Below are 27,847 nucleotides of genomic sequence, written 5' to 3'. Positions count from 1 at the left end.
AACACAAGCTAGAACACAAGTCCGAAAGGCATGAAGTATGCAAGGCTACAAAAGGGGTAATACACTACACCTATTAAAACCAAACATGGCATGACATGGACAACATGAAACAGAGTTACATCACGGTATAACAAGACCAAAAATGCACTGATATGATGAGCCAAAGGCTTAGGCTTAGTGGCATGCACAAAAGTTCATTCTTGAGGCATAAAGCACAAACTCTTCAAGGCATTCAAAGCATGTCAAATGCAAGTGTATGACCACATTTCGTGGATTGAAATAACATTTGAAATGATGGAAAAGCATGCAAACATCACATGAATGGCATGTTAGTGGGCCTCAAAACCTAAGGCTAGTCAAAGCATTTACACTATAGCTATACAAAACATGAGCGATATGGCCATGGCAGTCCAAAACAGTCCTAGGATAGCCCAAAATAAGAATAAAATCATGCTGGAGCAAAGCCAAAATATGCTAGGATGATGAGTCAAAACATCATGCACATAAAGCTAGTAAACAAAATTTGTTCTACAAGTATATGGAGCATGCAAAGGATGACCAAACCAACTATGGACAGAGTTATGTCATGGCAAAACATCACCAAAAACATGCTGGAATGGACTCAATATAAGCTAGGATGACATGCTAAAGCAAGAAGCATATAAAGCTAGTTTATGAGATTTACACTACAAGTGTATCATACATACATGGAGTGACAAAACCAATCCAAAACAGATCTAAGGCATGGTAAAACATCACCAAAAACCTACTGAAATGGAGCCAACACATGCAAGAAAGACATGCTACTTTGATGAGCTACAAATGGGATTACACTACACATGTAAGAAGCATGCAAAATATGACCAAACCAACCATGGACAGACTTAAGGCAGGTCCTAAAAGTCACAAAAAAAAGGCCTGAACCAAGCCTCAAAAATACAGAGAGGCATGGTCCTTTGGAAGGCCAAAAACTCAAGCAAACAAAAACAAGAAGAGAGGGGGCCACCCCCTCTGATTTGAGGCCTCAAAACCACATGCCTACCACTGAAAATCTACTGGATTTCAGTGGTTAAAAGGCCAAACCAAGGCTAGCTCAAATGCTTTAAGGCATAGCTCAAAACAAGGCCAAACAAGGCAAATAAGAGGGTTGAAGACCCTTAACAGCACAAAGACCTTAAACAACTACCAAAAGCACTTAAATACAAGACTTTTTCAGTTGAAAGCAGGGCCTAAAACAATATGTAAGAATGGCCAAAATGAGATACAAAAAAGTGCTAAAATGGGGAAAAAGCTCACCTTTGAAGTCCAACTTCGAAACCAACAACCTCAGGGGCCAAAAACCAACTTTCAGAGCTCAAGTAGCACTCCTAAAAACTTCAGCCCAAAAGTGGTGGTGTGTCTCTATGTGTTGTAGTGCAAAAGTGCAAGAAAAAGGCACAAAACTAACAACAATATAGAGAGAGAGAGTAAGAAATATAGAGAGAGAAAGCTATATCTCTTCTAAAATTGCTGAAGCTCTGCTAAGGAGAGAGGGCCTCTCCTTATATAGAGGGAAAACAATGCAAAGCTTCTTCAAGAAGCTTGGCAAGAGCTTCATCCCTCCATATATGTGTATAGAGGGGAGATGAAAGGATTCCAGCTGGCTCAAAAGATCTGGAGTGAAACCAGCTGAGACAGGGGTTCTGCCGGCTATCAGTGGTGGCCGGCAGTGGCTCGCTGATGGGCGACAGGCTTCACCAGTGGCCGGCAGCAACAAAGGCATGGCCGGCAGTGCTAGACCATGGTCGGCAGTGCACCAAGAAAAGCATTCTAAAAGGACCATGCCATGGTCCAAGAATGGGGCAGAAAGGATACAGGGTTCGGAAAGCGCAAACCTGTGACGTTCTGCCGCGAAAGTCGAATACCCGACGAGTAATCGAGCTAGTGGCTGGATGTACCTGCAAGCACAATCGAGTCTTGAGGATGGTAAAAAATGGGGTGTCTACAACTTACCACTAGAAAAACTTGCCTTGGCATTGGTGATGGCCTCCAGGAAATTGGCACACTATTTTCATGCTCACACAATCATCGTTTTGATTGAGTTCCCACTCAAAGCCTTGTTTGAGCAGGCGGATTTCTCCGGTCGAATCTTCAAGTGGGCGGTCGAATTAGGATAATTCGACGTCAAGTTCCAACCCCGAACTGCTATAAAAGCACAGCCATTGGGCAACTTTGTTGCTGAATTCTCACGTGGAATTCATCCAGTATGCCCGGTGGACCTTGCCGCGGCAGCCGAGGAGGTGAATGTTGGCTCGCTAGAAATTGCACAGCAGGGCGATGTTGGCGACCCGGAACTTGCGCGCCCCGCTATAGAACCTCCAGCTGGCATAGTACTTCAGCCCGGCGATGCGACTCCGGACTTGAGCATGGCAGTTCAACCTGTTGGGTCCGGTGCTGCATCGCCGAGGGGGGATGAAATAGAACCAAACGGCAGTGAACCAGAAACCGAACAGCCGAGCAACCGTGATACCATCAACCTTCAAGCCTCCCAGGACCCCTCAGAGTGTTGGAAGCTCTTTGTCGGAGAAATGTGGAAACTCTTTGTAGATGGAGCCTCAAATCGTCACGGTGCCGGGCTGGGCATAGTTTTGATCTCCCCAGATGGTTTGACTATCGAACACTCTATCACACTCGGATTCCCTGCATCAAATAACGAGGCTGAGTACGAGGCGCTGTTGACCGGCCTCAAGAGCGCCCTTCAGGTGCACGCATCCGAGCTAATGGTTTACAGTGATTCCCAACTCGTTGTCAACCAAGTGTCTGGGGTTTATGAAGCTAAAGATAACAGAATGGCAAAGTACCAAGCTCTAGTGAGAGAATACATCAAGCGATTCCAGGCAATCAGGGTCCAACAAATTGGCCGGGAAGACAACGGCCGTGCGGATGAGTTAGCCGGTTTAGCTTCCATGGCCGATAAAATATCTCCCAGCCCTCTATTGATTGAGTTTCTTCTTAGGCCTAACATCAAGGAAACTGAGCAGACAGAGGTACTTTGCACCGAGCTAGGTCTTTCTTGGATGGACCCTATTATCCTCTTCCTCAAGGAGCGGACCCTTCCGGCCGATAAAAAGGAAGCGCATAAAGTCTGGGTGAAGTCGGAGCGGTTTTGGCTCTCTTCATCTGGCGCTTTATACAAGAAGTCTTTCACCGGCCCTTATTTCAAGTGTGTACACCCAAACAGCATGGAAGCTTTCCTGTATGAAATTCATAAAGACATATGCGGCAATCACATCGGGGGCAGATCTTTGGCCTACCGAGCTATCTCACAAGGGTATTGGTGGCCGTGCATGCAAACGGACGCTCAGAAATATATTCGCAATTGTGAGAAGTTCTAGAAGTTCGCCCACCAAATTCACCAGCCGGCCAGAGAACTTCTTCCCCTCACAAGCCCTTGGCCTTTTGCAATGTGGGGGCTGAACATAATGGGACCACTCTCAACGACACCAGGCAACCGGAAGTTCTTCATCGCGGCTACGGACTACTTCACCAAATGGGTTGAAACTGAGCCCTTAGCTACTATCAAGGAGAAAGACGTCAAACGGTTTGTCTGGCAGAACATGGTAACGTGGTTTGGCATCCCTAAAATTTTGATCTCTGACAATGGCACCCAATTTGACGAGCACCTATTCAGAGGATCTTGTGAAGAATTGAAGATCGAATTCTACAACTCCACCCCTGCTTACCCGCAGTCCAACGGCCAAGCCGAAGCATCAAATAAGACCATTCTTGATGGGTTGAAGAAAAAACTTGAGAAAACCAAAGGAAAATGGGCCGAAGAACTCCCAAGTGTCCTTTGGGCATACAGGACGACCTTGAGGCGATCTACCGGGAAAACTCCTTTTGCCTTGGCATATGGCATGGAGGCGGTCATCCCATTGGAAGTTGACATGCCCACCCTCCGCAGTGAAAGTTTTGAGCCCGAGCTGAACTCTGAAGCCATCGCCCTGGAATTGGACCTAGTGGAAGAGTGCCGAGAAAAGGCTTTAATCTATGTGGTCGCATACCAACAAGAGCTTTCCAGAAAATACAACAAAACGGTGCACTCCAGACCGTTCAAAGTTGGGGATTGGGTTTTAAGAAAGGTGATGGGCAACACACTGGTGCCGGGGGAAGGCAAGCTAGGGGCAAACTGGGAAGGACCCTACAGGATAACCGGTCTGGCGGGCAAGGGGGCATACCACTTGAAAGATTTGGATGGCAAAGGCATACCCTGACCATGGAATGCAGCCAACCTCAAATTGTACTATTTTTAAGTTTTCCATAATTTTTGTGTTATTCTTTTGAGCAAGGACTTGTTTGCCTTACACTTCAGAATGTAATACCCTTTTCGTCAATATAATAGAAGTGACTTATTCTTGCTGAAGCATTCTGTTATTTTCGATGCTTATTTTGTGATTTCAACCGAGATGTTTTACTCCGGTTAAACGAGTTAATGATTTTACTTGACTTTGTGATTTCAACCGAGATGTTTTACTCCGGTTGAACGAGTTGATGATTTTACTCAACTTTGTGATTTCAACCGAGATGTTTTATTCCGGTTGAACGAGTTGATGATTTTGCTCGACTATGTGTTTTCAACCGAGAAGTTTTATTCCGGTTGAACGAGTTGATGATTTGCTCAACTCTGTGATCTTAACCGAGATGTTTTACTCCGGTTCAATGAGTTGACGATTTGCTCAACTCTGTGATCTCAACTGAGATGTTTTACTCTGGTTCAATGAGTTGGCGATTTGGTCAACTCTGTGATTTCAACCGAGATGTTTTATTCCGGTTGAATGAGTTGATGGTTTGCTCAACTCTGTGATCTCAACCGAGATGTTTTACTCCGGTTCAATGAGTTGACGATTTGCTCAACTTTGTGATTTCAACCGAGATGTTTTACTTCGGTTCAATGAGTTGGTGATTTGCTCAACTCTGTGATTTCAACTGAGATGTTTTATTCTGGTTGAACGAGTTGATGGTTTGCTCAACTCTGTGATCTCAACCGAGATGTTGTACTCCGATTCAATGAGTTGACGATTTGCTCAACTCTGTGATTTCAACCGAGATGTTTTACTCCAGTTCGATGAGTTTATGATATCTTCAGGATTTTTTCCGAGATGGTTTATCTCGGCTGTATGAGTTGATAATTTACTCAAGGACGAGTGGTTTCAACCGAAATAATTTGCTCAAGCCAAGGGGCTTTACCCCAGCTGAAGTTGTTTAGTTTAAACACAGTGCAACACTTAGCGAAATCAAAACATTTCATTGATGTAAAACAGAATTACATACGGAGGGGCTGGCAGCCCAGTTACATTCTTAAAAACAAAAAAGAAAAGACAGAAAACTATACTAAGGGGGACAGGTCGGTGAAGTCATCCTCGGTTGTGGTTGCCTCCAGATCGACCGTGGTTGTTTTGTCTTGGACGCCGGTCTCCACCTGGCCGGGCTGCTTCAGGTGATTTTCTCCCTCAACATTTTCCTCGGTATTGTCCACTGCTTCTTCCTCAGCCTCAGCCTGCAACGCGCTGAAGACATCATTGGCATAAGGCACCATGTACGCCGGCAGAAAGCCAATTGGGGGAGAGGCGAACACGTCAGTTCCAGATCCTTAGCTAAGTTGTTCGCAAGCAGCCTTCCAGCTGGTCTTGAAGAAAATGTCTTGGGTGGCATGGACTTGCTTCGTTTAGTTTTCCTCGGTTTCCTTGAAACCTTCGTTGTTCGCCTCATCCAGCTCATCCTTCCTTGATTATTTCAACGCCTCCAGCTCGGCCAGGAGAGTGTCCCTTTCTTGCTCTGCGGCTCCAAGCTGGCCGAGCAATCTGGAGTTGTCGGAGCTCGCGATCTCCAAAGAAGCTTTTAATCACCCCAGCTCGGTTTGAAGGTGCTCTACCTGGCTGGTAGCATCGGTTGCCTTCTGCCGGGGTCTATGAATCCGCTCCATGACCAGATGTTGTTTCTGGATGGCCTGCAAAGAAGAGTTTTGATTAAAGAAAGGAAACCGAGCAAACACTTAAAAAAATTTGAATAAAAAGTTTAAGATTCTTACCCGGGTCATAGACTTGATCGAGGACTTCACCAGCTGGGTGTCAGGCATGTGGTCGCTGCCGACCACATCGCTCGGTAGAAGCAAGGCTTTGGTTAGGTCAAAGGCGAGTAGATGCTCATTGTCCCCTTTGACCGATGCACTGGCCGGGATCTCTTTTCCCGGTGCTTCAGTTGGGGCTTCCATGGTGGTGTTGGGTCAGTTGTGACCGCCGGTTGCTCGGTGTTCAACTCCGCAACTAGCTCGATAGAGGGATCGGCAGTGCGAGACCTTTTCCTAACCCAACGGTTATCTTTGCTTGTCTGCACGGCAGCTGGTGACACTAGTGCAACCACGATCCCGCTCGATTGACCGGCAGCGGCTGTGCGGGAGGGGATGCTCGGTATCTCGGTGGATGTGGCAGTGATGAGATTTTTGATGCGGTTTCGTTTGGTCATCTCCTCTGCCTCGGTCAGTCGGATGAGGGGCACGTCGGGTAATGTGGGGTCAGGAGGTGGCAATGGCGCTCAAAGGAAGTCTGTCACTCTACTCCGGCGTGGAGCGGAGTATCGGCAGGTCGGTACGTAGCCAAGAAGTTCGTGACAATCTCGATTTCGGTACCACAGCACGGTTCTGATGGCTGCTTCATTAGGATAATGGTAGTTGGCTTGCAAAGCCTCAATTGCTGCAAAAGAAGAAAAGATATTAAGTACGGGATTTAGAAAGAAAGAAATTTGACCGAGCAGTTAGCACGGCTTACATGTTTCACCGAAGTTTTTTACTTATATACCAGCCCGGCACGTCGGCCGTTTCATAATTACCGGACACCCAGAAAAAGTCGTCGTCGTGCATGTCTTTGTCCGGGGTGTCGGTCACTATTTTCTCCTTGTTCGGTCTGATCTTTAAATAATAGGCAAGGCCGTCGCCCGTATGCCCAAGGGTATACTGGCGAAGTATTTCGGCTAATCCTAGGTTGGTTCCTAGTCGGTTGTTCAGTTCGCGGATCCCGTTAATTATCCCTGTAAGTGTTGGTTGAGACTTGGGTTGGTGCTAGCCCGGTGTGCCGCAAGAACTCGCACAATAGGGGGTTAACTGGGAAGCGGAGGCCACCTTCTATTGTGGAGAGCACGGTGAAAGGGCACTGGTCTAGTCTGCCCCAGAGGGTTGTTTCCTTGGCACCGAGCTCGAGATTTACGTCGGCTGGGATACCGTATTCTTCCCAGAACGCGGCTAGAGCGACCAATATGTCGACCAGGAAGCGGTAGCGCCCCATGTGTAGTCGGCTGGTTTTAGCATGGCTGTGTTGGTTTGGCACAAACTCTTGTTTAGCGGCTGCTTGGTCTTTGAGAGCCTCAGTGTTGGTGCGTAGTCCCCTTGGACTCTGCAAGAAAAAGGAGGGTAAGTGTAAGTGGGAGCGCGGTCGCGCAAAATGAGCTTGACTTTAGCTCGGTCAGGTGGAGTGCCAGACCACCCCGGTCATGAAGGTAAATCCAGAAGCTCGGCCGCTCAAGCGGTCAAACCCTCTACCTACCTTGGTTCCAACAAAAGTTTTTTACAAACTCGCAATTTGCTCGGTGTAGATGTTTTTTGGGATCAAAAGAAGACCTGGAGCCCGGTCCGCCCCAGATCTTCATGTGTTCATCACTGGAGCTGAAGAACAGCAAGGAGAACAAGGGGCATAGGAGGTTTTTGGGAGCTATATCCTAAAACCTATTACTTTTGTGCCTTAAGATGTGAAATACCAAAGGAAAAAGCAATAAAGGGGTTCGAAGAACTTACCAGAATGAGGGCGAGGAGTCTAATCTTCGAGCACGAACCCAGGCGAGAGCAGGAATGGTGTTTGAGTTGGGAGGTTGGCACTGCAGCTTTGGGACGACAGGAATGAAAGAGAGACAGTAGGAAGAAACTGAAGGGAGATGTGGCGTGTTTATAGGAGAAAAGAACCGCCTAAATTTGAATCTGAAGAGACGGTTGGGTTGGGTTGGCTTCTCGAGGCCAATAAATGGTCGACGCGCATCCCCATTGACGGCGGCGTCAGTATTGAAGAGACATATGGCGAGATGAGGAGTCAACCAAGCAAGCTTAGAAACCGAGCATTGGGATTAGCGCAGTTTACGTCTTGTGAACTAAGAATTGAGGTAGAATCTACCCCGGTCGGATCATTTAATTCCGGTCACGCTTGCGCGGACGGAATTAAGGGGCAATTGTGAGGGAGATTTGTAATCTGGCTTTGGGCCGTGGTAGAAGCTGGACGGATAGGACCGAGCATGTTGGGCCGAGCTAATTTAGGCCAGTCCAGAGTGGATTTTGCCCGATTGAGGCTCGGGCCCCCTGTTTAGGCGGAGCTGACTGAGGCCTCCCTGGAGTTGATCTTGCTTGGTCGTGGCTTAGGCCCGAGGTCCAGGTCCAATGTTTGAACCGAGCTTACTTGGCTGAGATGACCGCCTGCTAACCCGGGTTCCATGGGTCGCACGCGTAGCTCGGCGGGAAATGTCTTCTGTTCACCGGCCGACCTGTCTTGAACTTGGCTCTGCCGGAATGCTTCCGAGCTCAGCTGTTATGGAGCTCGGCGAGCGGAGCACTCAGGCACGTTGCGCAACACGGTCATGGGAAGCCGATGTGATGCCGCCGGGATGCCGAGCTCCCGTTAATGTAGTCTGGTGGTATGGTTAGGTGGTGATTGCTGGATTTGTGCCGACAGATGGGAACGCAGCTCCATGTGTCAAGAGACCAATGGGAGTAGATTTGAGCGCAGAAAGTATATAAGTAAGACTGCGTCCCCCATGTTGAGGATGAAACATATTTTGGTGAGAAAAACCTAAACACTCAAGTCTCTCATTTCTCTCTCTATCTCTGAGTGTGTGCTAACTTGACCATCGGAGGGGTTTTCCGGCCACACACCACCGAGTAGCTCACCGCCGTTGTGCTTGCAGGTCGATCGGACAGACGAGAAGCTTGGACGAAAGGAGTACGGGCACTGCGGAATATTTGCTCCCCGTACAATTATTATTATTACTTTGGGTATTAGTTTGATATTTGATGAAAACTTTACTTTACTTTTAATATTTTATTAGATATTTAAATATTAATAAGTAATAATAATTTAAATTGGATGAGTCAATGATTAGTGATGAATATTTTTAATTATTGTCATTGATATTGGCATATATAATCATTTTGTATCAATGTTCGATATGTTATTTTTATGCATATGACGTGAAGTAAGATTTTTATTTTTTATTTTTTAAATAGGCGATACAATTTTCTTATAATATGAAGAATAAATTACAAATACACCCTCATGAGGTTTGTTTAAAATACATATTGGCTCATGTAGTTTGGAAAATTATAAAAATCTCCTTATTAGAATTTTTTGTTTAACAAAATTAATTAAAAAAATAAAATTCATAATTACTCTCCTGTATAATAATAAAATTACATAAATTATTAATTAAAACACATTTCTAATATAATTAAAAACAATTAATTGACTTGGTAATTTATTAATAAAAGATGTAATTTATTATGAAATTAGAAATCTCAGGAGTGAAATATAGTTTTCAGAATTATAAGGAGCAATTAAGAGGTGTATTTGCAATTTACCCTAATATGAAACATAAATTTTTACTAATTGTATTAAGTGTGTCGTATTAGAATTAACACAATTATAAATAAGTCAAATCAGTATTAAGATAGTTAATATTACTTTAAATAAAAATTTAATATAATACAATACGAAATGACAGACGATTGATTCCGATCTCGGTTTCCTAGTGGTAACTGGGGTTTTTATTTATTGGCCAAAAATGATACAGAATTTCAATGTGAATGAGTGAGACACTCAAAATCAATTACGAAGGCATAGGAATTTATCCCCACTCATGCGCACCTCCATCTCCTATCTCTTCAATTTGCTCTCTCTCTCTCTCTCTCTCTCATTCTTATTCTCCAGAAATTATTTAGCCTCCGTTTAAAAAGATGGTTTATAAATTTTTTTTTTTTGACTATTTTACTCACAATAAATAAAATATCACATCTAATTTATAATTATTATATTTTTTTTCACAAAAAAAAATCAAAAAATCAAAAATCCTTTCTAAACCAAACTTTTTAATCCAAGATAAAATAATTAAAAAAGTCAAAAAGTCAAAAAATCAACCCACTTCATAAACGAATCCTTAGTAAAGTCAGTAATACGACGTGTTTAAGTGCCTGATTAATGAAATATTATACTTTATTCACCATCTCCTCGTCAAAATTAGGAATGGCAAGGGGGCGGGGCGGGGCCGGGGATCCCACTCCCCGTCCCCGATCCCCGATGCTCGAATTTTCCCCGGCCCCGGCCCCGATCCCCGACGGGGAATCTGTCACTACCCCCACCCCCGCCCCCAACGGGGATCAGGTTTCCCCGACCCCGAGCATTCCCCGGCTAAAAAAAAATTTCAGAAAATTTCATCATCAACAAGAAGTTCATCATCTAAAAAAAGTTTCAGAAAATACAACTCATCATCAACAACAACAACAACAAGAAGTTTATCATCTAAAAACAGATCTGAAAAAAAAAAATTCAAAAAAGTTTCAGAAATTTTCAAAAAATTTCATCATCAACAACAAGTAGTTCATCATTTGAAAAAAGTTTCAGAAAATACAACTCATCATCAACAACAACAACAAGTTCATCATCTAAAAATAAATCTGAAACAAAAAAAATTTCAGAAACGTTACAGAAATTTTCAGAAAATTTCATCATCAACAAGTTCATCATCTAAAATATATATATATATATATATATATAGAGAGAGAGCTTCACGGTTCACTCCATGAATCATGATCTAAGGGCTAATTCACGATCTGATTCCGAGAGTGATTCACGATCTGTTGGCGATCGATGATGTGGTGATTCAAGATCTGTTGGTGATTCACGGGCTGTGATCAAATCTGAGAGAGAAAGCGTGAGACCGAGAGGGACAGAGGAGAAAAGAGAAGAGAATGGCTCTTCGTGTTGAAGTTTCTAGGGTTTTGAACTGAGATCTGCTGGAGTTTTGAGAAGATGGCCACCATGGTGAGCTTGATCGGTTTGGTGAATCGCATCCAGAGGGCTTGTACTGCTCTTGGAGGGAGACCATGGTGGTGGCGATAGAGAGGGTTTTGTTTTAGGGTTTTGACTCAATGAGAGAGAGAAGAGATCGGCAGAGAGCGTCTTAGAGAGAGAGAGAGACGACAGAGTCGATGATGAGAGAAGTGGTGCTGCTGCTGTGTTGTGTTTAGGGAAAAGGGTTGATTTTTTTATATATATATATATAAGGGGATAAAATGGTAATTTTACTTCGGAAAAAATTCGGGGCCGAGGACGGGGACAGGGACGAGCCGGGGCTTGAACACTGATTCCCGTCCCCGGCCCGAAACTGAACGGAGATTTAATTTCGAATACCATCTCCGTCCCCGCGGGGTATTTTTTGGGGAAAAACCATTCAAATCGGGGTCGGGGGATCGAGTCCCCGTCGGGCCGGGTTCAAATTGCCATCCCTAGCCAAAATCATATATTCATTATTTATTATTATATATTCATTATTTATTATTACTTGCACACATAACTAATGTAAAATTTTGAAAACACAAAATAATTACTCCACTCCTCTTCTCAACTGTTCTTTTTTAAAACTATTTTTTTTTATTTTAATAAACTATCTATAACTTTTAATATATATATTTTTTATTTTTATAAAAATGATATGATTAAAAAGATACCGAAGATATCTTTAAAACAAGACTACTATTAAATATATAAATATTAAAATTTAAAAATAGTAATTTAAAATATATAAAAATATATATAAATATTAAATTTTAAAATTAGTAATTTAAATTAGATAAAAAAATTACATAGTTATAAAAATTTACATAAATAAAATGAGATATATGATTGAAATTGATATGAATAATAAAATTATATAAATAAAATATATTATTTAATTTTCAAGTAAAAATGTATAAATTCAACCAACACAATTGTATCTAGTACAAGTTACCAAAAAAAAAAAAAAAAAAAAAAAGCCTCATCATTTTTCATATGATTCCTTTATTTCTCTCTTCTTTTTTTTTTTGTCGAAATGAAATTAATTTTTAAATTTTTTTAAAAAATTATCTTTGATGTTAAAAAAATATCTCTACATGCTTCACAAATCCACTTCATGATCATATGGACACAGAGCAAGGCTTGCATGGAGAGCCAAATGTCTTCAATTATTATTTATTTTACAACGGTCGGTCTTCCTCTATCCACTTTTCCTCTCTACCTCCACTTATTTTGCTTTTCCTCACCCTTTTTTTTTACCGCTTCTGACCCTTTTACCACCTTCCCCTCTTCACTCCTCTATAAAAGCACATCCATTCCTTTCCAATCCTTTTTAACACTTATCTACCCAATAGATAGAAGAGTGTCGGGAAGGGTTTGAGATGAGTGAAGGACTTCCGATCTAGGGGTAAATAGTGGGTGGCCAAGGGATTGAAAGTGGTGGAGATGGCAAGGGAGGGTGAAAGAAGTAGAGGTAGAGAGGAAAATAAGATAGAAGAAGGCTGTTGCAAAATAAATAACAATAATATTATAAACTGGTTCTTATCAATTTTTAAAATTTTAAACATTTTTTTTTTATTTTTGGTGTGTTTGGTTTGATTTGAGATTTCTGTATTAAGTTTTTTAAAAATTGAGTTTTTTGATTTTCGTATTTTTTTATTTTTAGTGAATCTTTTTTAAATTTTAAACATTTTTTTAATAATTTTTTTAGATGCACCTTAGTTAAATTTATCTAAAAAGTAAAAAATTTGTGAACAAATATTTTAAAAAATTAATAAATACATAAAAATATAAAAAATGTACTGAATTTTTATATATATTTTTTATATTTTTGGTATTTCATGAAATTTTAAAAGATTTTTTTTTTATATTTTTTTTACTTTTTAGGTGTATTTATGTTAGGTGTGTCTAAAAAGTAAAAAATTTGCTTAAAATATTAAAAAAATTCAGTAAAAACAAAAAAACATGAAAAATAAGAAAGTAGAATTTTCTGAAAAATGAAAACAAGCAAACTGAATAATATTATAAACTCGTTCTTATCAATTCATAATTTACTCAAAAAAATAAAAATAAAAATTAATGGCTCAAATTCATTACATATATAAATCTCCTATTTTATCAATTTAATTTCCATCATACAAACATATTTAGGATAAATTTAGAGTCGGTAAAAGTGAGTTCCTAATATTTTTCAATAAATAATGCTTGAAGACGTTTTTTTTTTTTTTTTTTTCTTTCGATACATCGGAAATGGAAATACAAGCAAAACAGCAGCAGAAAAGAAAAAAAAAAAAACAGAGCTAGGAAAAACAGAGCCAATCCTAAATTCTTCGATAGGCAGTCTCGATCTTATCTGCCACAACTTGGCTCTGAACTCCAGTAGGAGGATCGTCAACTATCACCAAACGCTCCATTTGATCAGCCTCCTAATTAGCAAGGAAATCAGCACATTTGTTACCTTCACGCATGATATGGCGGATGGTGTAGTTACACCTACGGATCAAGTGTCGAGAACCCTCCACAATACTGTGAAAAGAGCAATTCTGGGGAGGACCTTCAGTAAGGAGAGCTTCAGCTGAAGTAGAGTCAATTTTCACGATGACTTCTTGCATTCCCTTTTCGAGCACAATCGTAAGCCCACGATAAATATCCCACATTTCAACTTCAAGACTTTGACAAGAGGCCAATTTTCCAAAAAATCCACAAAGCCAAACACCTGTTTCATCTCTTCTTACATGCTTGAAGACGTTTGATTCTCCACGTAATTGACTACTAATTCATTTTCTCAATAAATTATATTAAAAAAATCCTATAAATGTTAACACTTCTATTATAAAATATATAAGATATTAAATAAATAAATAATTGATTGTAAAAATATTTAAATATCTAATGAATATGTAGACTAACATATTTTTAATATAATTTTTTGTGGATATACATTGGTACATCTCATCATCCAACCCACCCCACAAAAGAACTTGTGAACTTCCAGAACCAACCAATAAAACACAACCAGTACTAAAGGCTAAAAACCAGACAACTCCAAACCCACCATTACCATGGCTTTATCTTCTCACTCCCACACAATCCTCACTACCACTCCCTCTTCCTCCTCACATTCACTCCCAAAACTCCTCCATCTTCCCCAGCACCATTCCCTCTCTTTCCCAATCAAACCAACCACCACTCAATACACCCAAAATCTTTCTACAACCACCACCTCCCCTGTCTCTGACAAGTGGAGAACCCATGTCTCTTTCTTTCCCGCTTTCTTGAACAAGACCAGGGATGCCAAACCCATCAAAGAAGAACTTCTCGAGGCCATTGCACCGCTCGATCGTGGTGCCGATGCCACTCCTGAAGATCAGCAAAGAATTGATCAGGTTGGGTTTTCTTGTCCCCTGTTTATTCAACTTCCATTTTGTTTTCTGGGCTTTTATTTTTTTTTCCTTTTCCTTAGTTTGAAGTGAATAAATGCTTTGGGTTTGAAATTGATAAACCCTTTTGGATTTGGTTGCAAAGAAAATTGAGAAAAAGAAAAGAAAAGAAAAGAAAGATCTAAATTACAAGTCTGATATATAGTTTTATGTTGTATTTAAATCCTGCAAAAAGGGAAAAAGACACCCAATTTGTTGAATTAGGCTTAGTTGAGTGGAGTTGCTGTTGTTCTTGTGGTATTTAACCCACTCATAGTGTTAAGAAACCAGTTAGTTGTATGAGGATTAATTGAATTGTGAATTGGTCAGCTTGGTTTTTCTTGTCTCCCGTTCACTTGTTCGACTTTAGTTTTGTTTTCTGTGTTTTTGTTTTCTTTGCTTTTCTCATTAGTTTGAAGTGAATGAATGCGTTGGTGTTGGAATTCATATAAACCCTTTGGTTGGTTGCAAAGAAAAACTGAGGAAAATAAAAGAAAACAAAGTTCTAAATTACAAGTCTGATGTATAGTTTTATGTTGCATTTTTTTTTTTTTGATAAATAGTTTTATGTTGCATTTGGTTCCTGGGAAAAGGGAAAAGACACCGAATGGTTGAATTAGGCTTGATTGAGTTGTGTTACTGCTTCTTATGCGTCATAGCACTCATAGTTTTTGTTTTTAAAGATGGGAACCCACTCATAGTGTTGAAGACCCAAATAGTAGGTTGAAGCTTAACGATGTGTTTCGTTGGGACATTTGGGAAGAAATTTGGAAAAGGAAAGGGAAAAGGTAGGTGAAATGTGAATAAAATACACCTACATTTCACCTAGTTTCATGTACTTTTTGCTTTCCCTTTTCAAATCATTTCCCAAATTCTCCAACCAAACACAGCGTAATTGAATTGAATTTTTTTTTTTTTGGTTTGCCAAGGAACTTAGTTTTTGATCAATAGTAGTCTAAATAGGGTAAAACAATAATCCCTTTAACAATATAGAGTTTTGCATTTTTCTGCTTTCCCATTTATTCCCAATATCACATCATTTCCCATTGTTGATGGCTATACAACTCCTTCAGTCTTGCCCCATATATGTACACACACACAAATACACATATACACACCACTAGATTACCATTTTGAGAAGACTCTTATTATTGAGAATGCAGAAGTTTGTATTAATGTTCCCCGAAGCTGTAAACTATACTGCAATGTGGTCCAAGAGGAGATGGAATGACCTGCATTCTTGAGGTTTTTAATGCATCTCATTGTTTGCTTCCTTGGAATTTGTTCTTGACTAGATTGCTCGCAAACTTGAAGCAGTCAATCCAACAAAGGAGCCACTCAAATCTGATTTGCTAAACGGAAAATGGGAACTTATATACACAACTTCAAAATCAATTTTGCAAACCCAGGTATGCTAATATATTTCTGTTATTTATTTTTTTAATTTTTCACTTGCATTGATGTCTCAACTCTTATAAGACAATTATTGTTCTGTAAAGAGATCATACTACTGTGTTTACGTAGATTGAGTGTGAGTAGATTGTTAAATATGTTGCCATTTTCTGAACCGTATCTTGCATCTTTCCTTTGAATGTTAGAAAATGATGGTGGAGTTGGTAAAAGATGATCAGTACAGTAATGTTGCAAAATATTGTCATTTATAAGCTTTATGGATTTTCCTTTATCATTAATTTAGCTTTCTTATTGTCAATATTACGAGCAAGATCTTCATTAAGAAGAGGAGTAAATAGAAAAACCTATTCCCTAGGAAATACAGATGTTAAAATACTGAGGTGAGGAAACTTAACCAAAAATCCTTTCAGCTTAAGTAGAAAATGTCTTGTGGTTACTCATTACTTAGAAGTTTGTCTTCGTTTTTGTTTTTTGTGTTTTCCTTTCTTTCTTTCTACTTGATTGATTTTTCTTCCCAATTTTATTGCAGACATTAAACTTGGTTGTGTTGTTTAGTTACATTTTTTAGTGTTAAGTAACCTAATCACATGATTGCTAGACAACAAAGTGAGTTCAGGCATGGTTTTCTCTTTTCCTCCGTGTTTATTTATTTATTTATCATGACATTAGTGACAAGGGGTATTATTTGATTTCTCTACATTCTTATTGAAGCTATTAAATAATTTTATAATTGCAATAAGACCTTTCTTCTCTTTTGTTGTTTCTATATTTTGAGATTACTTACCAAGCAACACCATGACAGAGACCCAAACTCCTAAGATCAAGGACAAACTACCAAGCAATCAATGTGGATACACTAAGAGCTCAAAATATGGAATCTTGGCCGTTCTTCAACCAGGTACTGTATTAATTCATGCATTTTGTTGTTTAACTTCTTCTTAAAAGATCCTTTTGCACTTTAAGGTAAGCATCAAGACTAAGTTTAAGGGTGGGTTTATTAGTTACTTTTCCTTAAATTATTAATACAATATAATGTTTTACTTTAGCTGCCCCCTACCTCCAAGCATTGCTTGAGTCTATTTTTTTTTTCAAAAAAAGGATGGGTTTTTTGATTACCTATTTTGTTTCTAGCTTTAGAACTTCCCTACGTCGACCTTCATGTTTTGCTTCTCTCATGCTAATGTTGAAAGCACGTATTGAAAGTTGTTTTTTACTGAGATAAGAAAACAAAGTTGTTTTATTTTCTGAGTTGTTGTTATGCCTATTCTTCAATGCTAATGTTTGTTTCCCCAATATCTTCCTGTTAATTCACTGCGTGGTTTTGTAGGTGACTGCAGATTTGACACCACTGAATGCAAGAAAGGTGGCTGTAAAATTTGATTTTTTCAAAATTGGAGGCGTGGTAAGTTTTCTCCTGCTTACGAAGTAATAGTATTGTGCAAGCTATTGTTTTTACGCTTCCAGTGTTCTTGCTTGAAAAAGAAAGAAAGAAGAAACGTGATAATAATGTGAATAGAAATAGGTTGTTACTGTTGCACCTTGGGTTCATTGTTAATAGATGTATATATATTCCCGTAAAGGGTTTTCTGCATTAATGCTCTATTAAACAGTTCATTGTGTGACTTCAAGAATAATTGATGTGTCATTAACTTATGACATGCATATAAATACCCTTTAATCAAAACTTAATATAGGTATATCGGCCCACTTGCCCATGTGGCTAGCCACACCAGTGCTATGGTACCATCATGCCATCATCTCCATGAGTTTGGTTTCCACGTGTCATCCTTGTGAGTCAACATCTGGACCAACAAGATACCACCACGTGTCAGGCTCATCCCTTCCATGGTTAAGATTGCAAACGAACTGAGCTGAGCCGAGCTTTGCTAAGCTCGAGCTCGACTCATTTACTTAGCGAGCTCATTTATTGAGCTTGAACTTGGCTCGATAAGGAACTGGGGTCGAGCTCGGCTTGGCTCGGCTCGGCTTGACTCGTTAATATTAATGAAACTTGAGTTCGGCTCGATAATTTTTTTTAAAATGTTGTTTATATTATTTAAATAAAAAATATGATTTTTATTATTTAATACATAAATAATGTATTTATACTATTATTTATACATATTCATATATTATTTTAATATATAAATAATATATTTATTATATAATTTAAATAAAGACAAACGAGCCGAGCTTGACCAGCTGAGCTTATGCAAGCTCAAGCTCGGCTCATTTACTAAACGAGCTGAGCCCTTAACGAGCTAAGGCGAGCTTGTTCATGAACAACTTGATTCATTTGCAGCCCTATCCATGGTCAAGCCATGTTGGCAGAGTTGACATACATAGAGCATTAACCTCAAGCTTGCTCGTTTGGGGGCAATATGTGAGAGCACTCCTATATGCTTGTTTGGTGTCTCCCATGTGCCTTCTTTCCTTGTTTCTAATGGCATCCAGATGTTTTCATACCAGCCTATTGAGAACAGGGCCTAAGGACCTCCTTTGAGTTGGTGTCACGGTCATAGGGCCCCTAGTGCTACCTTGTGACCCTCACATGTGGCTTGGTGGTTAGGATTAAGGATTTTTTAAGGTGCTCATCTCACCATATCTCGAAGGCGTTGCACATTGGCTGCCAGTCTTAGAGAGTTAAAAGAATGAAAAGAATTATTTGGCTTACCAATCAATGACATAGAGGTCATGTATATATAATATATTCATGATACAATTTAAGAAACAATATACATAAGGTAAGATAGATTCCTATAATCAAAATAATTCATGTTCTAATTCCTATTCTAATTTCCATATTCAAACATAATATTTTGATTTCTATATTCAACACTCCCCCTTAAAGTGGCTTGAAAATATTCAACAAATGCAGCTTGTCAATGGAAGACTGGAGCAAAGTCGGTCCCATAGATTTTGTGAACATATTTGCCAACTGTTGAGAAGAAGAGACGAAGGATGGACGCACAATGTCAATCCAAACATTTTCTCAAATGAAATGTATGTCAACCTCGATATGCTTGGTATGTTCATGAAGTACAGAATCAGATGATAACATAATGGCAAATTTGTTATCACAAAATAAAGAGGACAGAATAGTCTCCTCAAAACCCAACTCTGTCAGAATAGAGCGAATCCAAAGAATCTCACATATCCCATGTGCTATGGCCCCGATACTTAGCCTCTGCAGAAGACTTGGAAACGACTGCTTACTTCTTACTTTTCCATGAGATTAGATGATCACCATAGAAAGTACAGAAGTCAGAAGTGGAATGCTGATCAGTCCTAGATCCTATATAGTTTGCATCGGTGATACAGGGGAGCCCAGATTGGAGACCAGCGGTAAAGAACAATCCCAAGTTAGGAGAAATTTTTAAATACCTCAAAATATGATGAACCGCGTTAAGGTATGCTTTACGAGGTACATATATGAACTGACTCACAATACTAGCTGCAAATGTCAAATCAGGTCTAGTGTTGGTCAAATAAATGATGCGTGCAACAAGATGCTGATACATGTCTAGGTTATCCAACAGCTCACTAGACTTTGATGTGAGTTTGACATTAGGATCCATAGGAGTAGAAATAGGTTTACACCCTAACATACTAGTATCTTGAAGCAAGTCAAGGGTGTACTTTCTTTGAGATGAGGAGATCCCCTTGCTTAAGCGAGCCACCTCAATTCTCAAAAAATATTTGAGAATCTCAGATCCTTAATATCAAAAGTTTGGCCCAAGTCCTTTTTTACTTGTCTAATGCCGACAGAGTCATCACCTGTGAGAATAATATCATTCACATAAACTAATAAGATTATACACTGACCTGCAAAATTTCGGCGAATGAAACAACTGTGCTCGGAGTGGCACTGAACAAAGCCCATAGATATAATAACAGAACTGAAGCGATCAAACCATGCTCGTGGAGACTATTTTAGACCATACAAGGATTTGCGTAACCAGCACACTTTCTCCGAATACTCCCCCTCAGCCTGAAAATCGGGTGGAGGAGCCATATAAATCTTCTCAAGAAGATCTCCATGGAGAAATGCATTCTTGACATCAAGCTGATGAAGGGGTCAAGAATGAGATGCTGCAAGGAAGATAAGGAGACGTACAGAAGTAAGCTTGGTGACATGGGCAAAAGTGGCACCAAAATCCTTGCCAGGAATCTACGTGAAACCTTTGGCCATCAAGCCAAGCTTTGTAACAGTCAACTGAGGCATCAGCGAGGTACTGTATAGTGAACACCCATTTGCAACCAACTGTGCTTTCCCCAAGAGGTAAAGGTACAAGATCGTAAGTGTGATTCTGTTCTTAGGCCGCCATCTCAGTCTACATAGCTGCTACCCATTTGGGATTTTGAAAGGCCTCAGATACAGATCGAGGAATGGACTCCGACTCAAGCTTGCCAAGAAAAGAATGGTAAGAAGGGGAAATCCTGTCATAGGAAAGATACTAGGAAATAGGATGATAAGTAACTCAAATAACTCAAACGATTTGGAGGATGTCGATCCCGATGTGGGTTATGACGAGAAGGTGGAGGAGAAGCCAAATGAGTAGTTACCTGACCCAGAGATCGGAGAGGCGGTAGGGGGGGCTGAGTGCGTGGGTGACGGGAGTATACTTGCAATGGAGGAAGAGGCGAAGGTTGAGAAGGAGAAAGGGGGACAACCTCATTCTCAACCTCGTCTAAAATGGTCACCGGGCAAACAATGGAAACAACAGGAGGAGAAGCCTACAAAGAAAGGTTAGTACCAAATAAAGGAAAATTTTCACAAAACGTAACATCCAAAGTGTGGTGAAAGTGACGAGACATAGGTTCATAACACCTATACCCTTTGGATATGGAAGAGTACTCTAAGAAGATACAACGAATAGATTTGTTATCTAACTTTGTGTGAGTGGGACTCTGATTTTGAACAAAATAGGTAGACCCAAAGACACGAGGTAAGTGTGAAAACAGAGTGGTGGTCGGCATAAGGGTATGAAACTAAGTGAGGCTATGCAACATACGACTAGAGGTCCTATTAATGAGGTAAATAGCAATAAGGACAGCCCTATGCCAATAAGACTTGGGAACACCCATACTTTGAAGAAAACTCCGAACAATAGACATAATATGACGGTTTTTGCGTTCAGTAACATTATTTTGTTCAGGGGTCCGAGGACAAGTTGTTGAAGAATACCCGGTTTGATTAAGATGGGGAACGAAATGCATTAGAAATATATTCTCCACCATTATTAGAACAAATAGTCTTAACAACTGCATAAAACTGAGTTTTAACCATTTGTAAAAATTAGACAAAAATGGGAAAGACGTCAGGCTTGCGACGAATTAGATAAAGCCAAGTGCACCTACTGTGATCATCAATAAAAGTTACATAATATCTATGACATGAAAAAACAGTGACATGGGAAGGGTCCCAAACATTAGAACGTATAAGATTAAAAGTACTAGGAACACGAGTCATGTGAGGGATATAGCTAGTACGGGTATGCTTCGATAACTCACAAACACACAATGAAACTTAGAATCTTTGTAAGCTTTATTAAATGAAAGAAAAAGTTAACATAAATATTAAAAATTAACATGACCCATATGAGCGTGCTATAATTCTAAAGTTTGAATGTTAAAAACACAAGACATGTAAACATGCAAAATAGAGACTTGAAAACTAGCTAAGGAAGAAGAAGAAGGCTCGTCCGGTGGATCCCCAAAGTAGTACAGCCCATCACGCTCATAGCCTTTGCCAAAAATTCTCTTCGAACTCAGGTCCTGTAAAAGACAAGAGGAGGGTAAGAAGATGATATCACAAGAAGATGATATCACAATTAAATTATTTAGCAAGACGACTAACAGATAAGAGATTATATACAAAATTTGGAACATGTAAAACAGATGATAAAGTAAATGGTAGGGGATAAATACACTACACCCTTATGACGAACAGAGGATAACGAACCATCAGCAAGACACACAGATTGGGCAATAGTAGTAGGGACTGGTGAAGAAGGAAAGGAAAACTCACCCGTGATATGATCATTAGCCCTAGAATCCAAAACCCATGAGGGACTAGCAGATCTAACATGGAAAGCAGTAGAAATACTTATTGCAAGGGTGGCAACAATGCTAGACGATGGGCCAGGAGAACTGGCAGTAAGAGATCCAAGCTGAGCCTGAAGCTGACCAATCTGAGTCTGTAACTTCTGTAAATTATGGAGATGAGAAGACCTAGGAGCAGGAGTAGCGGAATCCACTAGAGTCGCAGTGCGAGGGGTGTCAGCACCACGAGGGCGAGAGGAACGTTGCCTCAACTCAGGATGAAGTTTGAAGCAACGAGCCTTACCATGAGTAGAAACGCCACAATGATGACAAGTAATTGGACCAGTAGAACACCGGAGAACCAGACTTTGCAGCAAGAGCCATCTGATCAGATGAAACTGGAGACAGTGGAGAAGGATTTGGCTGAACCAGACGCCTACGATGCTCATCACTATCAATGGTGGCAAAGGCCTCATAGGGAGAGGGCATATGTGATGTGTTTAAAATCTGAGTTCGAAGGGATTCAAACTCAGAGTTTGAACCTGTCAGAAACTGATAAGTATGCTGGCGAGCAAGGCATTTGGACACAAGAGAGGCACCATCTGCTTGTAACTCAGTCAAGGGCTCATATTGAGCCAATTCTTCCCAACGGGCTTGAAGGTATCCAAAGAATTCTGACATAGAAAGACCTAAGGCAGACTGGGAAGCACGAGCAATATCCTGATAGAGCTTAAAGAGGTGAGCATCGTTATGAGCATGAGCATACATCTGTGACAAGGCATGCCATAGACCGTGAACTGTGTCGCAATAGAGAAACATGTGATAAATACGATTTCATGGAGTTGAACATCCATCCCAAAATAGTATAGTTATCAATATCTCACTGTGCACGGGTAGGATTTGTTGCAGCAGGCTGGGTAGTGGAAGATAAAAGCCAATGAGCTTTTCCCTTGCCCCCTAAATAGAGTTTAAGGGAGCGGCTCCGAGCGATAAAATTTTTCTCGTTCAATACCACATTCGTAATACGATGAACATGAGTGTGATGAGAAAGAGAAAAATCAAAACTAATTGGAACAGGCTTGGTGGGTATATCAGCAACGGATGGATCAGTCATTGTGGAAGAAGAGGGGTTGAAAAACATAAAAAGATAGTAACATAATCCAAGAAAAAATAAGAAGCCGAAAAAAACTCAACGGCTTATCTAAATAGATACTATTGAATAAACCTGGAAGCCCTAAAGAATAAAAGGATAGACAAAGGGGCTTAATACATTAGTCCAATCACCCTAAGAAGGGGGGGGGGGGGGAAATAGCCACGGACCACCTAAAGAGGTATTTGAAGCACATAAAACCAAAACCAAGTTTGGTCGGCAGCAACCAGAGCCTCGGCAGGGATAAAGAAGGCCTACCGAGGTGAAGACAGGAAGGAGAGGGGCTGAGAAGGCTGGGTTGAGGCTGGGCTAAGGCTGTTGGAGGGAGAAAAAGAGTTGGAAAGGGCTGTTGGAGGCTAAAGAGAAGGAAAAAGGCAGTCGGTGGTGATGGGTGGTTGAGAGAGAGATGGTTAGGGAGGCTCTGATACCCAAAAAAAAAAAATGAAAAGAATTATTTGGTTTACCAATCAATGAGGTAGAGGCCATATATATATAACATATTTGTGATATAATTTAGGAAATAATATGCACAAGGTAAGATTCCTATAATCAAAATAATTCCTATTCTAATTTCTATATTCAAACATAATATTTTGATTTCTATAGTCAACAAGATCTCTATTAGAAGACAACTTCAGGGCAACAGAAGGCGTTAGGCTGGGCAGAGACTACTACCTGTCTCTTGTACCCATTTGGGCATGTGTTGAGCTGGTCTTTATGGCCTAGCCCCTCTATATATAGTAGTTCACCTCCTTTGTTTCAAAGCAAGCAAGCAAGCAACCACCTCCCTCAAACCCGTAGGCTTCATTTCTCCATTTCCAGACCTCTGGTGGTTCAACACCAGCTCAGAGCCAACCATACTTCCCGAATGGTTCCAACAATCAGTTTACACAATCTACCATCCACACCCTACTTCTGAAAATACCCTGACCTGAAAATCCAAACTCTAGAATCTAGACTGAGGTTGGTCTGAAAGCCATCCCAACTTTTTCTCATCTGGCCGCACTTGCTATTCATTTTGTAAATAAGTATAAGGAATTTGGGAAAGTGTTTTGTCTAACAAAAAGAAAAATGAAAGATAAGGAAAATAAATATAAAGGGAAAAGGGTTTTATAAATAAAAAGAAAAAAGGAGGAAATGGCTTGGCACAAAGTATGTACTATATAATTTGTCATACGATGCTTGATATGGCATATGATATTGGGGTATCTGTGAAAGGAAAAAGTAATGCCGTTGATGTCTTCTATGACAACCCTTATTTCTCATTAAAAATAGAGAAATAACATTGGAAATGATCTATTTTGGGCTGAAGAAAAAATATAATTTAAAAAAAAAATAGAGAAAAAAAGGTCTCAGTTTCATGTTTAGTTATTTTTCAAGGGAAATTTACACTCATAAAGCTTATATTATCCCAGAATGGTGTATCCTCACAAGAGCCACCAAATGTGCACATTTTCTAATTTTTAAGTAACTTACAAAACATGCATGATTGATGTCCTTGTGATATACAGATACCTATTAAAGCTCCTGGAAGAGCTCGAGGTGAACTGGAAATTACTTATTTGGATGAAGAATTGCGGTGAGTTGATGTACTGAAAGTGCTAGATAATTTCTGCTGCTGCTGTTTATTTATTTATTTATTGGTGTGTCTGGTGCAATTGGGATTTGGGTGTTATTTATTTTCAGTTGGACAACATTTCTTTGCTTACCATGAATTATGTTGTTCATTAAATTTTAAATTTTATATTTGTTTATATTTTTTGTGATTTTCCTTATTGCAGAGTATCAAGAGGTGACAAAGGGAACTTGTTCATCTTGAAAATGATTGATCCTTCTTACAGAGTCCCAGTTCCAGCCTGATGCACTCAAAAGTGCTGCCTTATGAGAATAGATGGTGTATTTCTTCCACATATACTCTTCCGCATAGTTGCTCCTACATTTCCTTGTATATTGTGTGTATGTCTCTTGTATAAGGGAAATCTGAAAACTTACATAGCTGCCTTTTTTTTTTTATTTTTTGTTTCCCTTTTCTTTTGTTCTTATTTAATCATATATAATTTTTTGTTGTTATATGTCTTTCGAGTTTTGTAACGACTATCCAATATATGAAACCAAAGGGGCTCAATGCAGCCTCTAGTTGATGATGATGATTCATTATATTAGGCCATCAATTCAAATATTAGTTTGTCATTTGGCTATGAATCCTCAGCTTAAGGCCCCGCAGACAAGTTTCTTTAGTTGTTTTTCACGCTAAAAAAAAAGTTGTATTTGAGTTTGTATTAGAGAAATGTTTGGGACTCTTTTTTTGGGAGGGTTTTATGACCTCCAATTTGATCTTAGCCCTTGATGTATGGGGTTTATTCATGTATGTATGGGCTTTACATTATGAGTGGTTGGGATGAGAGTGGGGATTGTAGAAGTCATGTATGTATGGAGATCTCTATCACAATTCTTTCTCCAAGTCGGTCAGGTGTTGGTTTTCTAAAATCAAAGTCGATGTGTGAAAAACAAAAAGTTGTGTACGAATGAGATATCCAGCAATAAGGAAAAGGAAAATGATTGAATGGTGGAAGTATTTAGTAAGGGTATCGTTTTCTTTCTATTAATTGAAGAATCAGAATATCACCTATTATTCATTTCTTTTTTGTTTTTTTTCCCCCTAGGACTGAAGAATCAAATTATTACATTTATTTTATTTTATTTTATTTTTACTTGAAATTGCAAAGATGTAAATAATTTATCTACCAATAAATAATAATCCCCCCCAAAACAAAGGGCATGTTTGGTTAAAAATTTTAGAAAAAAAATTTTAAAATCACTTTTCCGTCTACTACAAATCACTTTTTCTATCTATTTTTTCATTTTCAATCACTTTTTCTCCTATAGCCATCTATTAAATTACAAAAAAAATATTAAATCATCCTAAATTTCAAGATTCTAAAGCTATTTTCAAAATATACAACCAAACAAATTTTTAAATTTTCCAAACTCTTTCTAAAAAATTATTTTTGAAATAATATCTCAAAATACAAACCAAACATGAATTTGTCCAGAGCTCATCAATCCAAATCATCCAATTACTTCATGAGCCCATTTAACCCAGAACCTAAAAGGAATAGAGCTAGAATTGGTATCAGAAACCCAACCCAAAAGAACAAAAGCCCATGTATTGGGCCCCGAAAACGGGCTGAGAACCTAAAAAGCCCATTTAGCATTGGACTATAAAAAATTGGACTAGATTTGGTGGGCTGCGCCAGGCCGCGACTGTAGTGCAAAGCCAACGAGAGCAAGCTACTGTGGTGGGCCCTTTCCCTAAAAAAATTCATATATCAGATATTAAACTGATAAGAACAGATAGTCCACTTGGTCTTAGCCAAAAGGCCGAGAAAGGCATGCTTAATCTCTTCTTGGGCCACTCCTTTTATAATTACTTTCTCTCTCCTTTTTCTCCCTTCTTTGATGTGGGAATGAACCAAAAACAATTGTTTTGTTTGTTTTTTAGGAAAAAAAAAAAATTCAGAATTTTTAAAAAAATAAAAATTAATTTGATAAAAAAATATCAAAAATTTTAAAAAATTATTTATGGCCTCCCAAAAGATACAATTATGTAAAAATGATAAGTGTTTTTTTTAAAAAAAAAAAAATTTTCTTTCAACAAATTGATTTTTAGGCTTTTAGAAAAAATTTCTGAAATAAGTTTTTGAAAATCGAACCAAGGGTTGAACTGTTTTTATTTCAAAATTTTAATGGACTCATCAACAAAGATGGAAAATTTCTATAAATGTATGACCATATTATTACAAAAAACAGCCTTGAAATGTAACCTGAGTTGAGAAGCTAGTGATTTTGTTTCTGTTCTTATGGAAATCCTTTCTGTGAAGTGCTCTTAGTCAGAGAACCAATGTCAAACAGACTATAAAATATGAGACTCAGTGGTGAAATCTATGAATCTAATTGCGCCATAGACAGTATATAAGCCAAACATGTTCTTTGTATTTCTTAAAAAGATTATTAGAATAGCACATGATAGTGGGAAGAGTAGAGGATTCCGATGGGCTTATTATAGACCTATTTTGATAATATAAATTATTTATCTCGTAAATTCTGTTGAGCAGATTATTTATATAAAAAATTAATTAGATATGTTGAGTAGATTATCTATAAAAAGTTAATTATATATCCATAATCATATGAACAAATCATATTTATTTAAAAAAAAATATAAATTTTATGAATCGAATAGTTTAAAATATCGAATTAGGTCCGAGGTGGACCCACCAGAGTCTGAGTTAGACTTCTAATTCCTCCCTTATCCGGCTGTCAAACACGCATGCTAGAAACTTGAACTTTAATACCTTTTTTCGTAGTTTGAATCATTAGTTTTAACTTCAAACAAATTGCAGTGTTTCTCCGACATTCTTCTTTTTACAAAAGACAAACAATCTTATAATTGATGGTTGGTTGTCAAATGTGAATGTTTCTCATTAGGAAAAAAAAGACGTTGTCCAATCAAGTGGTTAAAAATTCTTGCTCAATTTGTTGATTTTTTTGTAATAATTTTTTTGATTAAAACTCCAACTTTCCAAACAAGGCATTTGTGGCTTGGCTCCCCTACCTACCCCACATTCTTTCCGATGGTGCTATATATACCAATTGGTATACCAATTAATATATCAACATATGTTATGATATTGTCACTTTAA

At 39.0% G+C, this 27,847-nt stretch overlaps 1 protein-coding gene and 1 pseudogene across 1 annotated transcript in view; one reads left to right on the top strand and one right to left on the bottom strand.

Moving 5' to 3' along the window:
* LOC114293119 (putative plastid-lipid-associated protein 4, chloroplastic) overlaps positions 1–25,301 on the top strand; it is a 34,561-nt gene extending 9,260 nt beyond the window's left edge. The window contains exons 2-7 of the mRNA XM_028237157.2: positions 14,113–14,503; positions 15,832–15,945; positions 16,752–16,847; positions 17,277–17,351; positions 24,656–24,723; positions 24,926–25,301. Coding sequence (XP_028092958.1) covers positions 14,180–14,503; positions 15,832–15,945; positions 16,752–16,847; positions 17,277–17,351; positions 24,656–24,723; positions 24,926–25,004 — 756 coding nt within the window. The 5' untranslated portion in view covers positions 14,113–14,179 and the 3' untranslated portion in view covers positions 25,005–25,301. The remainder of the gene's footprint in view (positions 1–14,112; positions 14,504–15,831; positions 15,946–16,751; positions 16,848–17,276; positions 17,352–24,655; positions 24,724–24,925) is intronic.
* Positions 25,302–26,370: 1,069 nt separating this feature from the next.
* Positions 26,371–26,538, bottom strand: LOC114293121 (U2 spliceosomal RNA; annotated as a pseudogene).
* Between the last annotated feature and the right edge of the window lie 1,309 nt (positions 26,539–27,847).

This window comes from Camellia sinensis, chromosome 2 (genome assembly GCF_055761805.1).
Source record: "Camellia sinensis isolate YWXY chromosome 2, ASM5576180v1, whole genome shotgun sequence".
Classification (NCBI taxonomy): Eukaryota; Viridiplantae; Streptophyta; class Magnoliopsida; order Ericales; family Theaceae; genus Camellia; species Camellia sinensis.
The sequence above is the reverse complement of the archived record's forward strand: the minus strand, read 5'-3'. Positions and strand labels throughout refer to the sequence as shown.